Source organism: Microcaecilia unicolor, chromosome 3, assembly GCF_901765095.1.
Source record: "Microcaecilia unicolor chromosome 3, aMicUni1.1, whole genome shotgun sequence".
NCBI lineage: Eukaryota > Metazoa > Chordata > Amphibia > Gymnophiona > Siphonopidae > Microcaecilia > Microcaecilia unicolor.
In genome coordinates, this window is record NC_044033.1 from 328,399,192 (window position 1) to 328,414,675 (window position 15,484).

Consider the following 15,484-nt stretch of genomic DNA (forward strand, 5'->3'; position numbering starts at 1 on the left):
ATATGAATGTTATATTGGATAAGCTGGATAGAACAGGGAAGCATTGTAGGGAGGAGATTAGGGAAGGAATTATCGTTAAACGAGTGCCCATTAAGCACTGGAAGATGTCTGGTGACTCTGTTATTCAACTGAGAACCAATACACTTTTTATTCAGGGACTTAATCTCAACTTGATTTATTGAGGGGGGGGGGAACGACGACAGGATAGCAGTAGGCTGATGGATGGAGCTTCCTAACCACCCCGTCTGTGTCTTGGATCGTGCTTCTGTTACTGGGGTGATAACGCTGCATAAAGGGGGAGTGAAAAAGGGTTCCTGGAGAGCCTATTTGAGGTTGTTTTAAAGAGTTAAAACATAGAATATGTTGCGGGATAGGTGGGAGGACTTTCTTGCTCATAATGATAATGGGGAGGTGACACTCAATATGCTGTGGGATGTGGGGAAGGTGCAAGAATCTGTTAGGGTGCAAAAACTAAAAACTGCTCTGTGGCAAACCCTGGTACAGAATTTAGTGGATTTACAAAAGCAGCATGAGCTCCATTCCTCGGCCCTAATTAGGAGTTGTATACAACGAATTAAAGGCCAAATAGCCACCCTTGACGCTGACCAAATAGAGTATATGATGAGGAGATTAAAGTGTGTGAATACTTAGAGTGTGGTAATAGAGTGGGGAAGGTTCTAGCATGGCAGTTAAAAAAAGAGGCAAAGTGATCACTGAGTCAATAGAATCGCAATATCCCCAGGTGTGCATAAAACTTCCCATTCTGATATTGCTCAGGAGTTCAAAAGGTTTACCAAGCCTTGTATACGTCAGAGCTTCAGTGTACTAAGAAGGACATAGGCAGGTATCTTAAGCCCTTTAAGCTCCCTAAAGTCAGTGAAGAGGGTTCATAGAGGTTTAATTCCCTTGTTATGTTCTAGAAGTATTCCAAGTTATGCTAAATTACCCTTGGATAAGTCCCCTGGGGAAGATGTATTTCTCATAGAATATTACAAGATCATGAATAGTTTTGTGTCGCCCTTGTTGACTCAGTTGTTTAATGAGCTGAAGGTGGGGTCTGTCCTCCCAGGCTCCCTGTTTAAAGCTAATGTAGTGGTCCTCCCTAAACCTGGGAGGAACCCTTCCTTCTCTGCTAGCTACAGGCCGATTGTCCTGTTAAATAATGACATGAAAATATTTGCACAAGTCTTGGCAAATAGATTAATTTGGGTAGAACCTTATCTAATACATCACAACCTGATAGAGTTTTTACAAAAAATGTGCACAGGGTGATTGACCTGATCGATCTTATTAGTAGGCAACAGGAGAAAATTCTGTGTGTTGTTGATGCCGAAAAAGAGTTTGACCACATGGAATGGGTTTATCTTTTTGAGGTGATGGAGGCTATGCTAGGGGCAGTGTGGTCAGTGGGTGAAAGCTTTTGTATGTGGAACTTAAGAGCTCTATTTTGGTGAATGGGATACAGTCAGAGGAGTTTCAGTTGCCCAGAGGAACTCAGCAGGGGTGTCCTATGTTGCCCCTGCAATAGCAGTTGAGCATCTCGCTACCAAAATTAGGCAATCTGGAGTTATGGAACCTACAAGAGTTAAAGGGGTTGTGCATAAAATTCTCCTATAAGCGGATGATACTCTGATTTTTTTATTTTTTTTTTATTTTAATCCAAGCCACAGTGCTGTCTTCCATTTTTATTGGAGGAGCTTACCAACTTTGGGTGTCTCTCAGGGTTCAAAGTAAGTATAAGACTGAAGCTCTTCTTTTCAGTGTCACTCAGATTTTGAGTCTTTCCCATTCAAGTTGGCGAAACAGGGCTTCCAATATTTAGGCATTCACCTTACAGACCCCATTCTCGACTTATATAGGCTTAATTACGAACACCTCAAGAAAGCTATACAGTCTGATTTAGAATCATGGTCCTCCTTGATGTTGACCTGGTGGAGGCGAATTGCAGTTTTGCAAATGATGATCTTGCTGAGGTTTTTGTTTTCTTTTTGCTCTGTTACTAATTAATATTCCTAAAAGCAGTTTAAACAGTGGGACAGGATTTTCAGAACTTTTGTGTGGAAAAGGAAAAGCACCAAAGTAAGGTGGACGGTGCTTCAGCAGCCTAGAGAGGAGAGAGGGAGGAATGGGACTATTAAACCTACGTAGGTATTATCTCGCCACTCTGTTGAAGGCGGTCAAGGAGCATCACATTGAGCATCCTGTGGTAAATTGGGTACAAACTAGAGAACTTCATCCATATTCACTTTTTGAAGAGGGAGGGGATGCGGGGCTAACTGTAGTACAGAGGGAGGGAGGTCCTTTAAGGCATGTTTTTTGCATCTCCATTACTGGAGGTCTGGAGGGAGGTAAAGGCTGTGTTTACAGTACATGGATGTACCCATCCAGCCAAGGATTTCTATCCTTGGTCCACAGAGTATTTTGCCCCTTTGGTTGCATCCCTTCATGCCCTGGGGTTTATCTATTGTAAGGACTTATACTCTCAAGGCACTATGATTGCTCATACTTAATTGCAAGATATCCTGAATCTCAAAATCCCATTCTATCAATATTTTCAAGGGGGGGATTTCCTGCACTGTCCTTCAATGAAGAAAGAGCTCTTATGTGACCCCAACAATTTAGAAGTGGTTCTCTTTCAATCACTATCCAGAAAAAAAATGTTAGCACGCCTCTGTGCTACTTTACAGAAATAGTATTTGCCTTTGGGGGCCCCGTTTGAACAGCTGTAGGAGGAGTGGTTAGGGGTAACAGGAGAGAATTCTTGGGTTACTATATATGCTTATGGCCAAAAATGTATGTATATCACAAATTTTAACCAGCTACAATATCAACTGATACACAGGGCTTACTGGACACCCAGAAGGGACGCAAAGGCCAATACTAGTAGGTCGGGTTTATGTTGGCAGCAGTATGGCCAGGAGGACTCTCTGGAGCACATGTGGTAGAAGTGTCTGATTATTCATCGGTTTTGGGCAAAGGTATGGGATCAGATATATACCTGGACAGGGGATTCCTGGTACTAACAGCTAAAATGTATATAGCCAGAGCTACTTAATATAGAAGGTCCTCGCCGCACTGATGGTGGGCCATTATATGGGACATCAGGGTTTATGATGAAATTACTAAAGACCTTAGAGGCAAAGGCCATGAACGTACAATATTGTGGTCCTCAGTGGCGTAGCTGTAGTACAGTTGGCTCAACTGGTATTAGGTGATACCTCCCAAAATAACAGTGGAGCTACCATTCTCCGAGGACAAGCAGGCTGCTTGTTCTCACTGATGGGTGACGTCCACGGCAGCCCCTCCAATCGGAAACTTCACTAGCAAAGTCCTTTGCTAGCCCTCGCGCGCCCGCGCGCACCGCGCATGCGCGGCCGTCTTCCCGCCCGAAACCGGCTCGAGCCGGCCAGTCTTCTTTTGTCCGCACTCGGTACGGTCGTGTTTTCGCCGTGTCGAGCCCCGGAAAGTCGACCTCGCGCGTCCAATTTGTTTTGAACGTGTTTTTTTTCCTTCGGGAAAGCTTTGTCCTAGTCGGGAAGTGCTCCGGAAACCCCCCGCCGGGTTTCGTGTAAATCCTCCCCGTACTTCCAGCTTTTTTGCCCCGGTAAGTTTTCTTTCGTCGTCGGGGTAGGCCTCTTTTCGGCCTCGGTCGAGATTTTTTCTCCCTCTAAATTTGGTGCTTCAAATTTCGCCATTTCGGCTTTTGATTTCGCCGGCGTGATTTTTCCGCCCATGACATCGAAGCCTTCCAGCGGCTTCAAGAAGTGCACCCAGTGCGCCCGGGTTATCTCGCTCACTGATCGACACTCGTCGTGTCTTCAGTGTCTGGGGGCCGAGCACCGCCCTCAGAACTGCAGTCTGTGTTCCCTGCTTCAAAGGCGGACTCAGGTAGCGAGACTAGCCCAGTGGAACGTGTTGTTCTCGGGCTCTTCGTCGGCATCGGCACCGGGATCTTCGAGTGCATCGACGTCGTCAGCGTCCAGACCATCTTCCTCGGCCGCCCCTGCATCGAGTGCATCGAGGCATCGGGCCTCTGCATCGGCGCCGAGACATCGGATAGCTGCATCGACGTCGGTGGTACCAGGACCTCGTCTGCTGATGTCGTCGGACGGTGGTGCATCGGGTGGAGTGCAGGTGAGGGCTGTCCATTCCCCTGCTGGTGGCGGTGAGCCCTCGGGTGGGTCTCCTCCTACCCTGAGGGCTCCTGCGGTACAGCCCCCCCGAGATCGACCTTCTTCAGTCTCGGCCCCGAGGAAGCGACGGATGGATTCGACGTCCTCCTCGTCGGTGCCGGGGAGCTCTGGTGACATGCTTCGGAAGAAATCGAAGAAGCATCGACACCGGTCTCCTCCCCGTGTCGGCACCGAGAGCTCTGGGTCGCCGAGGGATTCGGCACCCAGCAGGCATCGGCACCGAGAGGACCGCTCACCCTCTGTTCAGGAGGTGTCGATGCGCTCCGCTCTGGACAGCCCGGAACAGCCTCCACGCCCGGAACAGGTACTGACGTCGACGCCTGCATCGACCTCTCAGCCTTTCTCTGCAGCCGCTCTAAACGAGAGCCTCCGGGCCGTTCTCCCAGAGATTCTGGGAGAGCTGTTGCGCCCTACCCCTCCGGTACCGGCGGTGCTTGCGCCACCGGTACCGTCGAGCGTGGCGCCGGCTGGCCCATCGCCCAGGTTGAGGTCCCCGACGTCGGTACCGCGTGCGGTACCGACCGCGGCCACCTCCCAGGAAGGCTCCCCGACTACGTCGGCGGAGGGAGCTTCGCCGATGCGGGCGAGGGAGTCTACCTCTCGACGCCCCCATCGTGGACGGGGTTCCACGGAGTCGAGCAGGGCGAGGTTGCAGACACAGGTCCGTGAACTTGTGTCTGACACCGAGGGTGAGGCCTCGTGGGAGGAAGAGGAAGATCCCAGATATTTCTCTGACGAGGAGTCTGAGGGTCTTCCGTCTGATCCCACTCCCTCTCCTGAGAGACAGCTTTCTCCTCCCGAGAGTCTGTCTTTTGCCTCCTTTGTCCGGGAGATGTCTACGGCCATCCCCTTCCCGGTGGTTGTGGAGGACGAGCCCAGGGCTGAAATGTTTGAGCTCCTGGACTATCCTTCTCCACCTAAGGAAGCGTCCACTGTTCCCTTGCACCATGTCCTGAAGAAGACATTGCTTGCGAACTGGACCAAGCCATTAACTAATCCCCACATTCCCAAGAAGATCGAGTCCCAGTACCGGATCCATGGGGACCCAGAGCTGATGCGCACTCAGTTGCCTCATGACTCTGGAGTTGTGGATTTGGCCCTAAAGAAGGCTAAGAGTTCTAGGGAACATGCTTCGGCGCCCCCGGGCAAGGACGCTAGAACCTTAGACTCCTTTGGGAGGAAGGCCTACCATTCCTCTATGCTCGTGTCCAAGATCCAGTCTTACCAGCTCTACACGAGCATACACATGCGGAATAATGTGCGGCAGTTGGCGGGCTTGGTTGATGCTCTTCCCCCTGAGCAAGCCAAGCCTTTTCAGGAGGTGGTCAGGCAGCTGAAGGCGTGCAGAAAATTCCTGGCCAGAGGAGTTTATGACACTTTTGATGTTGCGTCCAGGGCCGCTGCTCAAGGTGTGGTGATGCGCAGGCTCTCATGGCTGCGTGCCGCCGACCTGGAGAATAGAATCCAGCAGCGGATTGCGGACTCGCCTTGCCGTGCGGATAACATTTTTGGCGAAAAGGTCGAGCAGGTGGTAGAGTCTCTCCACCAGCGGGACACCGCATTCGACAAGTTCGCCCGCCGGCAGCCTTCAGCTTCTACCTCTACAGGTAGACGATTTTTCGGGGGAAGGAAGACTGTTCCCTATACTTCTGGCAAGCGTAGGTACAATCCTCCTTCCCGACAGCCTGCGGCCCAGGCTAAGCCCCAGCGCGCTCGCTCTCGTCAGCAGCGTGCGACTCAGCAAGGCCCCGCGGCTCCCCAGCAAAAGCAAGGGGCGAGCTTTTGACTGGCTCCAGCAGAGCATAGCCGACATCCAAGTGTCAGTGCCGGGCGACCTGCCTGTCGGAGGGAGGTTGAAAGCTTTTCACCAAAGGTGGCCTCTCATAACCTCCGATCAGTGGGTTCTCCAAATAGTCCGGCAAGGATACACTCTCAATTTGGCTTCAAAACCTCCAAATTGTCCACCGGGAGCTCAGTCCTACAGCTTCCAGCACAAGCAGGTACTTGCAGAGGAACTCTCCGCCCTTCTCAGCGCCAATGCGGTCGAGCCCGTGCCATCCGGGCAAGAAGGGCTGGGGTTCTATTCCAGGTACTTCCTTGTGGAAAAGAAAACAGGGGGGATGCGTCCCATCCTAGACCTAAGGGCCCTGAACAAATATCTCGTAAAAGAAAAGTTCAGGATGCTTTCCCTGGGCACCCTTCTCCCCATGATTCAGCAAAACGATTGGCTATGCTCTCTGGACTTGAAGGATGCCTACACACACATCCCGATACTGCCAGCTCACAGACAGTATCTGCGATTTCAGCTGGGCACACGCCACTTCCAGTACTGTGTGCTACCCTTTGGGCTCGCCTCTGCGCCCAGGGTGTTCACAAAGTGCCTAGCTGTGGTAGCAGCGGCGCTTCGCAGGCTGGGGGTGCACGTGTTCCCATATCTCGACGATTGGCTGGTGAAGAACACATCCGAGGCAGGAGCCCTGCAGTCCATGCAGATGACTATTCGCCTCCTGGAGCTACTGGGGTTTGTGATAAATTACCCAAAGTCCCATCTTCTCCCAGTGCAGAAACTCGAATTCATCGGAGCCCTGCTGGATTCTCGGACGGCTCGCGCCTATCTCCCAGAGGCGAGGGCCAACAACTTGTTGTCCCTCGTCTCGCGGGTGCGAGCGTCCCAGCAGATCACAGCTCGGCAGATGTTGAGATTGCTGGGCCACATGGCCTCCACAGTTCATGTGACTCCCATGGCCCGCCTTCACATGAGATCTGCTCAATGGACCCTAGCCTCCCAGTGGTATCAGGCCGCCGGGGGTCTAGAGGACGTGATCCACCTGTCCACGAGTTTTCTCGAATCCCTGTATTGGTGGACGATTTGCTCCAATTTGACTCTGGGACGTCCCTTCCAAATTCCTCAGCCTCAAAAAGTGCTGACCACGGATGCGTCTCTCCTGGGATGGGGAGCTCATGTCGATGGGCTTCACACCCAAGGAAGGTGGTCCCTCCAAGAAAGCGATCTACAGATCAATCTTCTGGAGTTGCGAGCGATCTGGAACGCTCTGAAGGCTTTCAGAGATCGGCTGTCCCACCAAATTATCCAAATTCAGACAGACAATCAGGTTGCCATGTACTATGTCAACAAGCAGGGGGCACCGGATCTCGCCCCCTGTGTCAGGAAGCCGTCAGCATGTGGCTCTGGGCTCGCCGTCAAGGCATGGTGCTCCAAGCCACATATCTGGCAGGCGTAAACAACAGTCTGGCCGACATGTTGAGCAGGATTATGCAACCTCACGAGTGGTCGCTCAATTCCCGTGTGGTGCGACAGATCTTCCAGGCGTGGGGCACCCCCTGGTGGATCTCTTCGCATCTCAAGTGAACCACAAGGTCCCTCAGTTCTGTTCCAGGCTTCAGGCCCACGGCAGACTGGCGTCGGATGCCTTCCTCCTGGATTGGGGGGAAGGTCTGCTGTATGCTTATCCTCCCATTCCTCTGGTGGGGAAGACTTTGTTGAAACTCAAGCAAGACCGAGGCACCATGATTCTGATTGCTCCCTTTTGGCCGCGTCAGATCTGGTTCCCTCTTCTTCTGGAGTTATCCTCCGAAGAACCGTGGAGATTGGAGTGTTTTCCGACCCTCATCACGCAGGACGAAGGGGCTCTTCTGCATCCCAACCTCCAGTCCCTGGCTCTCACGGCCTGGATGTTGAGGGCGTAGACTTTGCCTCTTTGGGTCTGCCAGAGGGTGTCTCCCGCATCTTGCTTGCTTCCAGGAAAGACTCCACTAAGAGAAGCTACTTCTTTCATTGGAGGAGGTTTGCCGTCTGGTGTGACAGCAAGGCCCTAGATCCTCGCTCTTGTCCTACACAGACCCTGCTTGAATACCTTCTCCACTTGTCTGAGTCTGGTCTGAAGACCAACTCCGTAAGGGTTCACCTTAGTGCAATCAGTGCATACCATTACCAAGTGGAAGGTAAGCCGATCTCAGGACAGCCTTTAGTTGTTCGCTTCATGAGAGGTTTGCTTTTGTCAAAGCCCCCTGTCAAGCCTCCTACAGTGTCATGGGATCTCAATGTCGTTCTCACCCAGCTGATGAAACCTCCTTTCGAGCCACTGAATTCCTGCCATCCGAAGTACTTGACCTGGAAGGTCATTTTCTTGGTGGCAGTTACTTCGGCTCGTAGAGTCAGTGAGCTTCAGGCCCTGGTAGCCCAGGCCCCTTACACCAAATTTCATCACAACAGAGTAGTCCTCCGCACTCACCCTAAGTTTCTGCCAAAGGTTGTGTCGGAGTTCCATCTGAACCAGTCAATTGTCTTGCCAACATTCTTTCCCCGTCCTCATTCCTGCCCTGCTGAACGTCAGCTGCACACATTGGACTGCAAGAGAGCATTGGCCTTCTATCTGGAGCGGACACAGCCCCACAGACAGTCCGCCCAATTGTTTGTTTCTTTTGATCCCAACAAGAGGGGAGTGGCTGTAGGGAAACGCACCATATCCAATTGGCTAGCAGATTGCATTTCCTTCACTTACGCCCAGGCGGGGCTGGCTCTTGAGGGTCATGTCACGGCTCATAATGTTAGAGCCATGGCTGCGTCGGTAGCCCACTTGAAGTCAGCCACCATGGAGGAAATTTGCAAAGCTGCGACGTGGTCATCTGTCCACACATTCACATCTCATTACTGCCTGCAGCAGGATACCCGACGTGACAGTCGGTTCGGGCAGTCAGTTCTTCAGAACCTGTTTGGGCTTTAGGATCCAACTCCACCCCCCGAGGGCCCTGTTTGTTCTGTTCCAGGCTACACTCTCAGTTAGTTGGTAAATTTTTTAGGTCAATCTCAGTTATGTCCTCGCCGTTGCGAGGCCCAATTGACCAATGTTGTTGTTTTGAGTGAGCCTGGGGGCTAGGGATACCCCATCAGTGAGAACAAGCAGCCTGCTTGTCCTCGGAGAAAGCGAATGCTACATACCTGTAGAAGGTATTCTCCGAGGACAGCAGGCTGATTGTTCTCACAAACCCGCCCGCCTCCCCTTTGGAGTTGTGTCTTCCCTTGAAGTGTATTGTCTTGCTACATACTGGACTGGCCGGCTCGAGCCGGTTTCGGGCGGGAAGACGGCCGCGCATGCGCGGTGCGCGCGGGCGCGCGAGGGCTAGCAAAGGACTTTGCTAGTGAAGTTTCCGATTGGAGGGGCTGCCGTGGACGTCACCCATCAGTGAGAACAATCAGCCTGCTGTCCTCGGAGAATACCTTCTACAGGTATGTAGCATTCGCTTTCTATTGATCCAGTATCTCTGTAGATCTGTACATCTAGAACTTGACTTAGTACTCCTGTTTACATGGGGATGCATTTGAACTTGCTTTTCTTTGTATGAGGGGAGGGAGGGGGGATGGGTTTGGTGGGACCAGTTATTTGTGTACAGAGTAGGTTGGGCATATGGTATTCAGGAGATAGGATTGACTCTGTCTTAGGGTTTGATTTGGTGTATGTTCAGCCTATTAACTGTATGTATTTCCTCACTGAAAATTGTTAAAAACAAAATTGAAGTTTAAAAAAGTTTCTTTTGTGGGTTTTGTTTTGTTTTCCTTTTTTACTTATGCATGCCACTTGGTTTTTTACAGTGACTGAAGGTGGTCAGCCCTGTGTATTACCCTTTGAATACAATGGGGAAATCCACAATGAATGTATCATGGATGGAAAACAACATTCCTGGTGCGCTACAACTGGAAATTATGCTAAAGATCAAAAATGGGGGTTCTGTGGAAATTGTAAGTCTATTTTTTTTCTGCTGCTTTTCTGTTAACTTGCAAAGATTGAAATGGTGTATGTTTATAAAGCCTGATATGCAGCAGGAGCAATTTTTTTGTATGTGTTGGATCACTTATTTCTGTGATTTACGTATGCATTCAGTTTCATAAGAAGGCTTTGCAAAACACCTTATTTTTATATACATCAAATAATACAGTTTGCAATGAACACTACAAGCTGTAGTATTACTGGAAAGATACTACCAGCTAAAAACATATAGGAGATGATACGGGGGGGGGCGTTCCAAGATGGCGGACGCTGCTTGTTAGCGTTCATCGAGGCTCCTTGGATTTGTTTCCTGCTACTTTGAAAAACAAATTCCTTTTCTAAGAATGCCGCACACCAAGAGGAAAGGAGTAGTTAAAGGCTTACCATGTGCGGCAGGAGCCACCCAAGCCATCCAATTGACCCTCGATAGATTTGCTACGAGCACGCCACGGGAGAAGGAGGTGAGGAGCCCTGTTGTGGGAGCGTCTGGAGGAGCGATGAGTCCCCTGGGGCCAGATACTACTCTCTCCTCGCCAGACCTCAACCCCACCTCCGTGCCCAGCGAGCCTCCGTGATGAGGCAGAACTTTCGGAAGCGTCTGAAGATGGCGCGGAAGAAAGTTTAGCGGTTGGTGTCTTGCCCGGAAAGCCTGGAGAATTTGACCATCATGAGCTGGAAGCTCACGCGGAATAACCCTCGAAAGCATATGGGCAATCATACAAAGTTTGCATAAAACAACTGTTAAGGCTGCTTCTGATACTGCTTCCTTGGTGACTAAGGTAAATCTTTTGAATAAATCAATTGAGAAAATAAAGCAAGACACTAGTAGCCCAAATGCTTTTTTTCAACAAGAAATTACATCTTTAAAAAAATACTACTGAGTGCCTGATTAAAGATAAGACTATTCTACATAACAAAATTAATCAGATTGAAAACTTTAACAGGTGTCTCATTTTGAGAGTATTGAACTTTCCAAAAATGGTAGAACTGAATGCTTTGGAACTGTTTAAAAAATATTTATCTGAAGTTCTCAATTACTCCTCTGAACTTATTCCTCCAATTAACAAAATATATTATCTTCCAATACCGCAAAAAAAGGAGGAGGAAAAGAGAAAATCAGAAGATCAAGATTTACAAGTGTCTGGATTGCAAGATCTGACAGCATTCTTAGAAAAATCATTGACTAATATCCAAACTCATTCTTCTTTGCTGATTTCATTTGTGTTTGAGCAAGATTTAAATTCACTTATGAAATTGTACTTTAAAAATGCTCAAAAATTATTTCTAGGTGCACGAATTTGGATATATCCTGATGTTACAAGGTCAACCCAGGATAAACGGAGAAAATTTCTTGTACTGAGAGAAGAAGTTAAGGCATTGGGAGCCAGTTTTTTGCTGGCTTACCCGTGCAAATGCCTGATAAAATATCTGGATAATAAGTATATTTTCTATGAACCGGAACAATTGAAAAGCTTTATTGACTTAAAGAAAATTGCCAAATGACTTTTGGGGTTTAGGGTAGAGTTGTAATTGTATATAATCTGTGGCCTCGTCCAGGTCCTAATTTCTGCAGTGAGCAAATAAGTTAAAGTTCTCCTCAACTTAATTGACTCCCCCACTGTTTTATTTTGTGGTCTAAGAATGGGGATAAATTTTTCTTTATAAGAGATGTTCTTCTTTTTCAATAATGTTATAGTATCTCTGTATTACTTGTGCAAGGTTGTCTTGTATAATTATTTGAAATTATAAATAAATAAACCTATAGGAGGGTGGATGGTCTTTGGGAGTGAGGTGGGGGGGAGGTTGCGAGGGGAAGATGTGTTTGGGGTGGGGAGCTTCTGGGGAAGAGGATGATGGTGCTTTTAATACCTGGCCCCTTTGTGATAGCGCATTAGTAGCATCATACCATGGGTTAGTGGCCAGATGCTCCCCAGCAATATTTATCTTGCCTAATGAACAAGAAACAAATCTATCTCAGCAATTCTTAGTTGACAAAGTCTGCAAATGAGTGCATAGAATTTGAATAGTTACAGTAATAAACCCAAATTAGTATGATTGATATTACACCTACAATAGAATGCATCCCATAGCTTTACGAGTGTTCAAAATATGAGTCTCTGATTCCCTGATCTGACTTCCTAATATAAGCATGTAGCACAATTTTATTTTCTGATTGGCCAATTCAAATTCCAGAACACACTGTTATTTTCTCTGATCAATGGAACAGAGGGTTCTTCAGAAATTAGACAATTATGGAGAAATAGTCTACCCCTCTCTGGCCCCTATTAGTCCTTAATGGAAAACCATTACCATTATTAATCCAACTGAAGAACCAGGGCCAAACTTTATTCTAGTCACTATCAAGGGATGGAAAAAAATGCAGGCAAATCTCCAGCCTCAGTGATGAATCAAATTGAAAACTCTAGGGTATCAATATTCAGCAAGTGGCCGTCAGTGTTTTTTTGGCTGCCATCGGCAGTATCCCCAGATATACAATGCCGGGCCATGCCCGGGCGCTGGCATTAAATATACGGTTATACATAGCCAGATACAACTTACTTGGTTAAGTGCAATATTCAAAACTTATTCAGTTAAGTTAAACCAGTTAAAGATAGGACTGTGTTTTATGCAGTCCTGTTTATCCGGTTAACTTATAAGTGCTAAATATCTGCATTTAACCGAATAACTGCTGACTCTGCCCCCAGACTGCCCACAAAGTAGCTGTGTTTGACTTAGGCACTAACTGCATATATTCAGCAGCACTTTCCGGATATACCCGGTTCTACTTTGGCACTGAAAATATTCTTCCAGAACTCCTCCTAAAAGTTGAGTGCTGATGAGAACCATCAGGATGGATGGTTGTCAAAAGTAGAAAGCAAAGGGTTCTGCAGCTTTAACACAGCATCAAAGGAGCCCAATGAAGAATGAAGAGACATCTTTTGGAGCACAATGCCCAGAGTATGGATTTTGATAGCCACCGTTTCTACCAGTCACTCCCTGTAGAGAAGCATACTCATTCTCAGTTAACTCTTTTGATAGTGCAGTACTCTCCATGAACCAAGATAGAGGCCACCAGTGCACTCATGACCCAGGAATATGTTGTCACACTTCCTTCAATCAACCCTGTGCTGGCATTGGCAGTATTTTAGTAGCAATTATAAAGATACAAGAAATGTTGATTTACCATCTGAATTGGATCCTTGAATAAGCACGAAGTACGCTGATGCTGACCCAGGTGGAAATTCAGCTTGAGGGTATAGCCCTGCCTATGACAATGGCACAAATAATGACAGATTGGTATTAACTGCCCTAAAGTCTTTCTCAGATGCATCAGTGGAGTAAGCTTCATCACTGCAGACTGTTAGAAATAATCTGTATATGATGTCTTGAGCCCTGGCTAGCAGTCATTTTATACAGAATATTTCTAACAGTTTGAGCAACCATGGGGGTTCAGTTTATGGATGAGAAAATTTCTCTGATCGGAGCTGGGTGAGGCTGAGTGGGAGAGAATGGAAAAGGCGGTGGTGAGAGTGTCCACCCATGTGCCACTGCAGGAGAATGCGGTGAAGGTGTTGTATCGTTGGTACCTCACCCCAGATCGCGTGCGGAGAATATATCCGGATGCATCCGGCCTTTGCTGGAGGAAATGTGGCCAAAGGGGATCAATGGGACATGTGTAGTGAAGTTGTGGTGAAGTTGTGGCAAAGCACGAGCTTTCTGGAAAGCGGTTCAAAGCAGACTGCAAGCATGGGTGGGGCGGCCCGTCCCTTGGAAGCCGGAGATCTATCTTTTCTCGGCTAGAGTGGCAGGCCTCACCTCAAGCCAACAGGTACTCATGCGGCAGGCAGTAAGTACAGCAAGGGTGATTATTGCACTGTATTGGAAGCAGACGGAGGTCCCATTGGTTAAGAGATAGTTAAATAAGTTGAATTATGTGTGTGACATGGAGAAACTCATAGCGGAGAGAAAATAACACAATAAATGGCAAGCTGTATGGCAATCCTTTATTCAATGCACTCGTAATGTTTGAGATATGTGGAGAGAATAGGGTATGGCCAGAGGTGGCAAGAGGGGTCCCAGGGGGGAGGGGTGGGGGGGGGGAAATTTCATACAAAGTTGAAGTTCTATGGAGTTAATAGTTGGAAATTTATATTGCTGACTGACGAAATGCTAGATAATCTTGAATGTTGGCATAACACATGTAACAGTAAAATGTTATTGTTGCTTAAAGAGATATTTTATTGTGTCCTTTTTCATTTATATGGTCAATAAAGACTTCATACAAGTTAAAAAAAAAAAAATTATCTGATCAAGAGGGATCAGTTGGTCTTGACCCCTCTTCTCCCAATCACATTCAAGTGTTAGTGTTAGTATATGGGTCTTATGAGGGGCATAAGACCTCCACAGGGCTTAAGTGTCAATGTAGTATATGGGTTATAATCTACAAACCATTGGTCTTTCCCTGAAAATAAAGTGTAATAATTGTAGAATCTAGGAAAAAGGATGGATGTTTAATAGTTGCAAGTACTGACCTTTGAATTGATCATTTCTGTTCTTTTCTGGAGCAGCTGCAGGAGGGAATAGATATACTTATCTTGAAACTTTCTGATGAGAAGCAGTAATAACAAAATGATATTTGGTGAGAGAAAAAGGATAAGAATTGTCCATTTTCCTACCTGAGCATATTTGTTATGGAAATCATTGATAAATATATGCTTTTCTTTTCTTTTTTTTTTTTAATCTTAGTTCACTTCTTCACTGGGCATTGAGCCTTAATTCTTCCTGTTGATATTACATGTTCAGGAAATTCCCCACAAGTCAAACTTAAACCACATTGGTGTTTCCCTCACAGCAACTGGAAAGAGACAGTCTACCATCTTCTTCAAGTGTGATGAGGAGGCTGAGAATGAGAATCCTGAGCTTTTGAGTGAGACTTTAGGTTGTGCTGTTACGTTTGAGTGGAAGACACAAGCAATCTGTCTTCCAAAGAATACACCGTGCAGGTTCATTCGGAATCATAGAACGTACGACTTGAAACCACTTTCCTCATGGACGAAGTCCTGGATCTTTCATCATGATGACAGTGTGTAAGTTTCAGCAGCATTTTCTGTCTGCACTATTAAAATCTCACTAGTTCGTTCATTTGTTGAAGATGGACATTAACAATGCATGAATTGGTTAAAAGTAATTTTTTTTTTTTTTTTTAATCTTTGAATATTTAGTTGGCCCTGTGTAAGTTTTGGCAATAAATTAATCAAGATGCCCTTTTTTTATGGCACTGGATTAACAGGTACTAGGGTGGCTATAGAAAGTCTATGCTCCCTTCCAAAAAGCTTAGGTAACCCCATTTTACCAGTCTGGAGTGTCCTTACAGGGATTTTAGTCTCTGCTTGGCAGACTTGGAGCACATATTCAAGAAGGTTAACCCTGCAAGATTGGGTTTATGCTCCCTGGATAAAATATGCAGATTGAGGTCAGGACCAGTAAACTGGGGGATCATTGGCA

At 47.2% G+C, this 15,484-nt stretch overlaps 1 protein-coding gene across 1 annotated transcript in view; it reads left to right on the forward strand.

Annotated features, from left to right (window-relative positions):
- Positions 1 to 15,484, forward strand: part of IGF2R (insulin like growth factor 2 receptor) — a 354,906-nt gene that overhangs the window by 301,730 nt on the left and 37,692 nt on the right. The window contains 2 exon segments of the mRNA XM_030198395.1: positions 9,805 to 9,951; positions 14,832 to 15,066. Coding sequence (XP_030054255.1) covers positions 9,805 to 9,951; positions 14,832 to 15,066 — 382 coding nt within the window.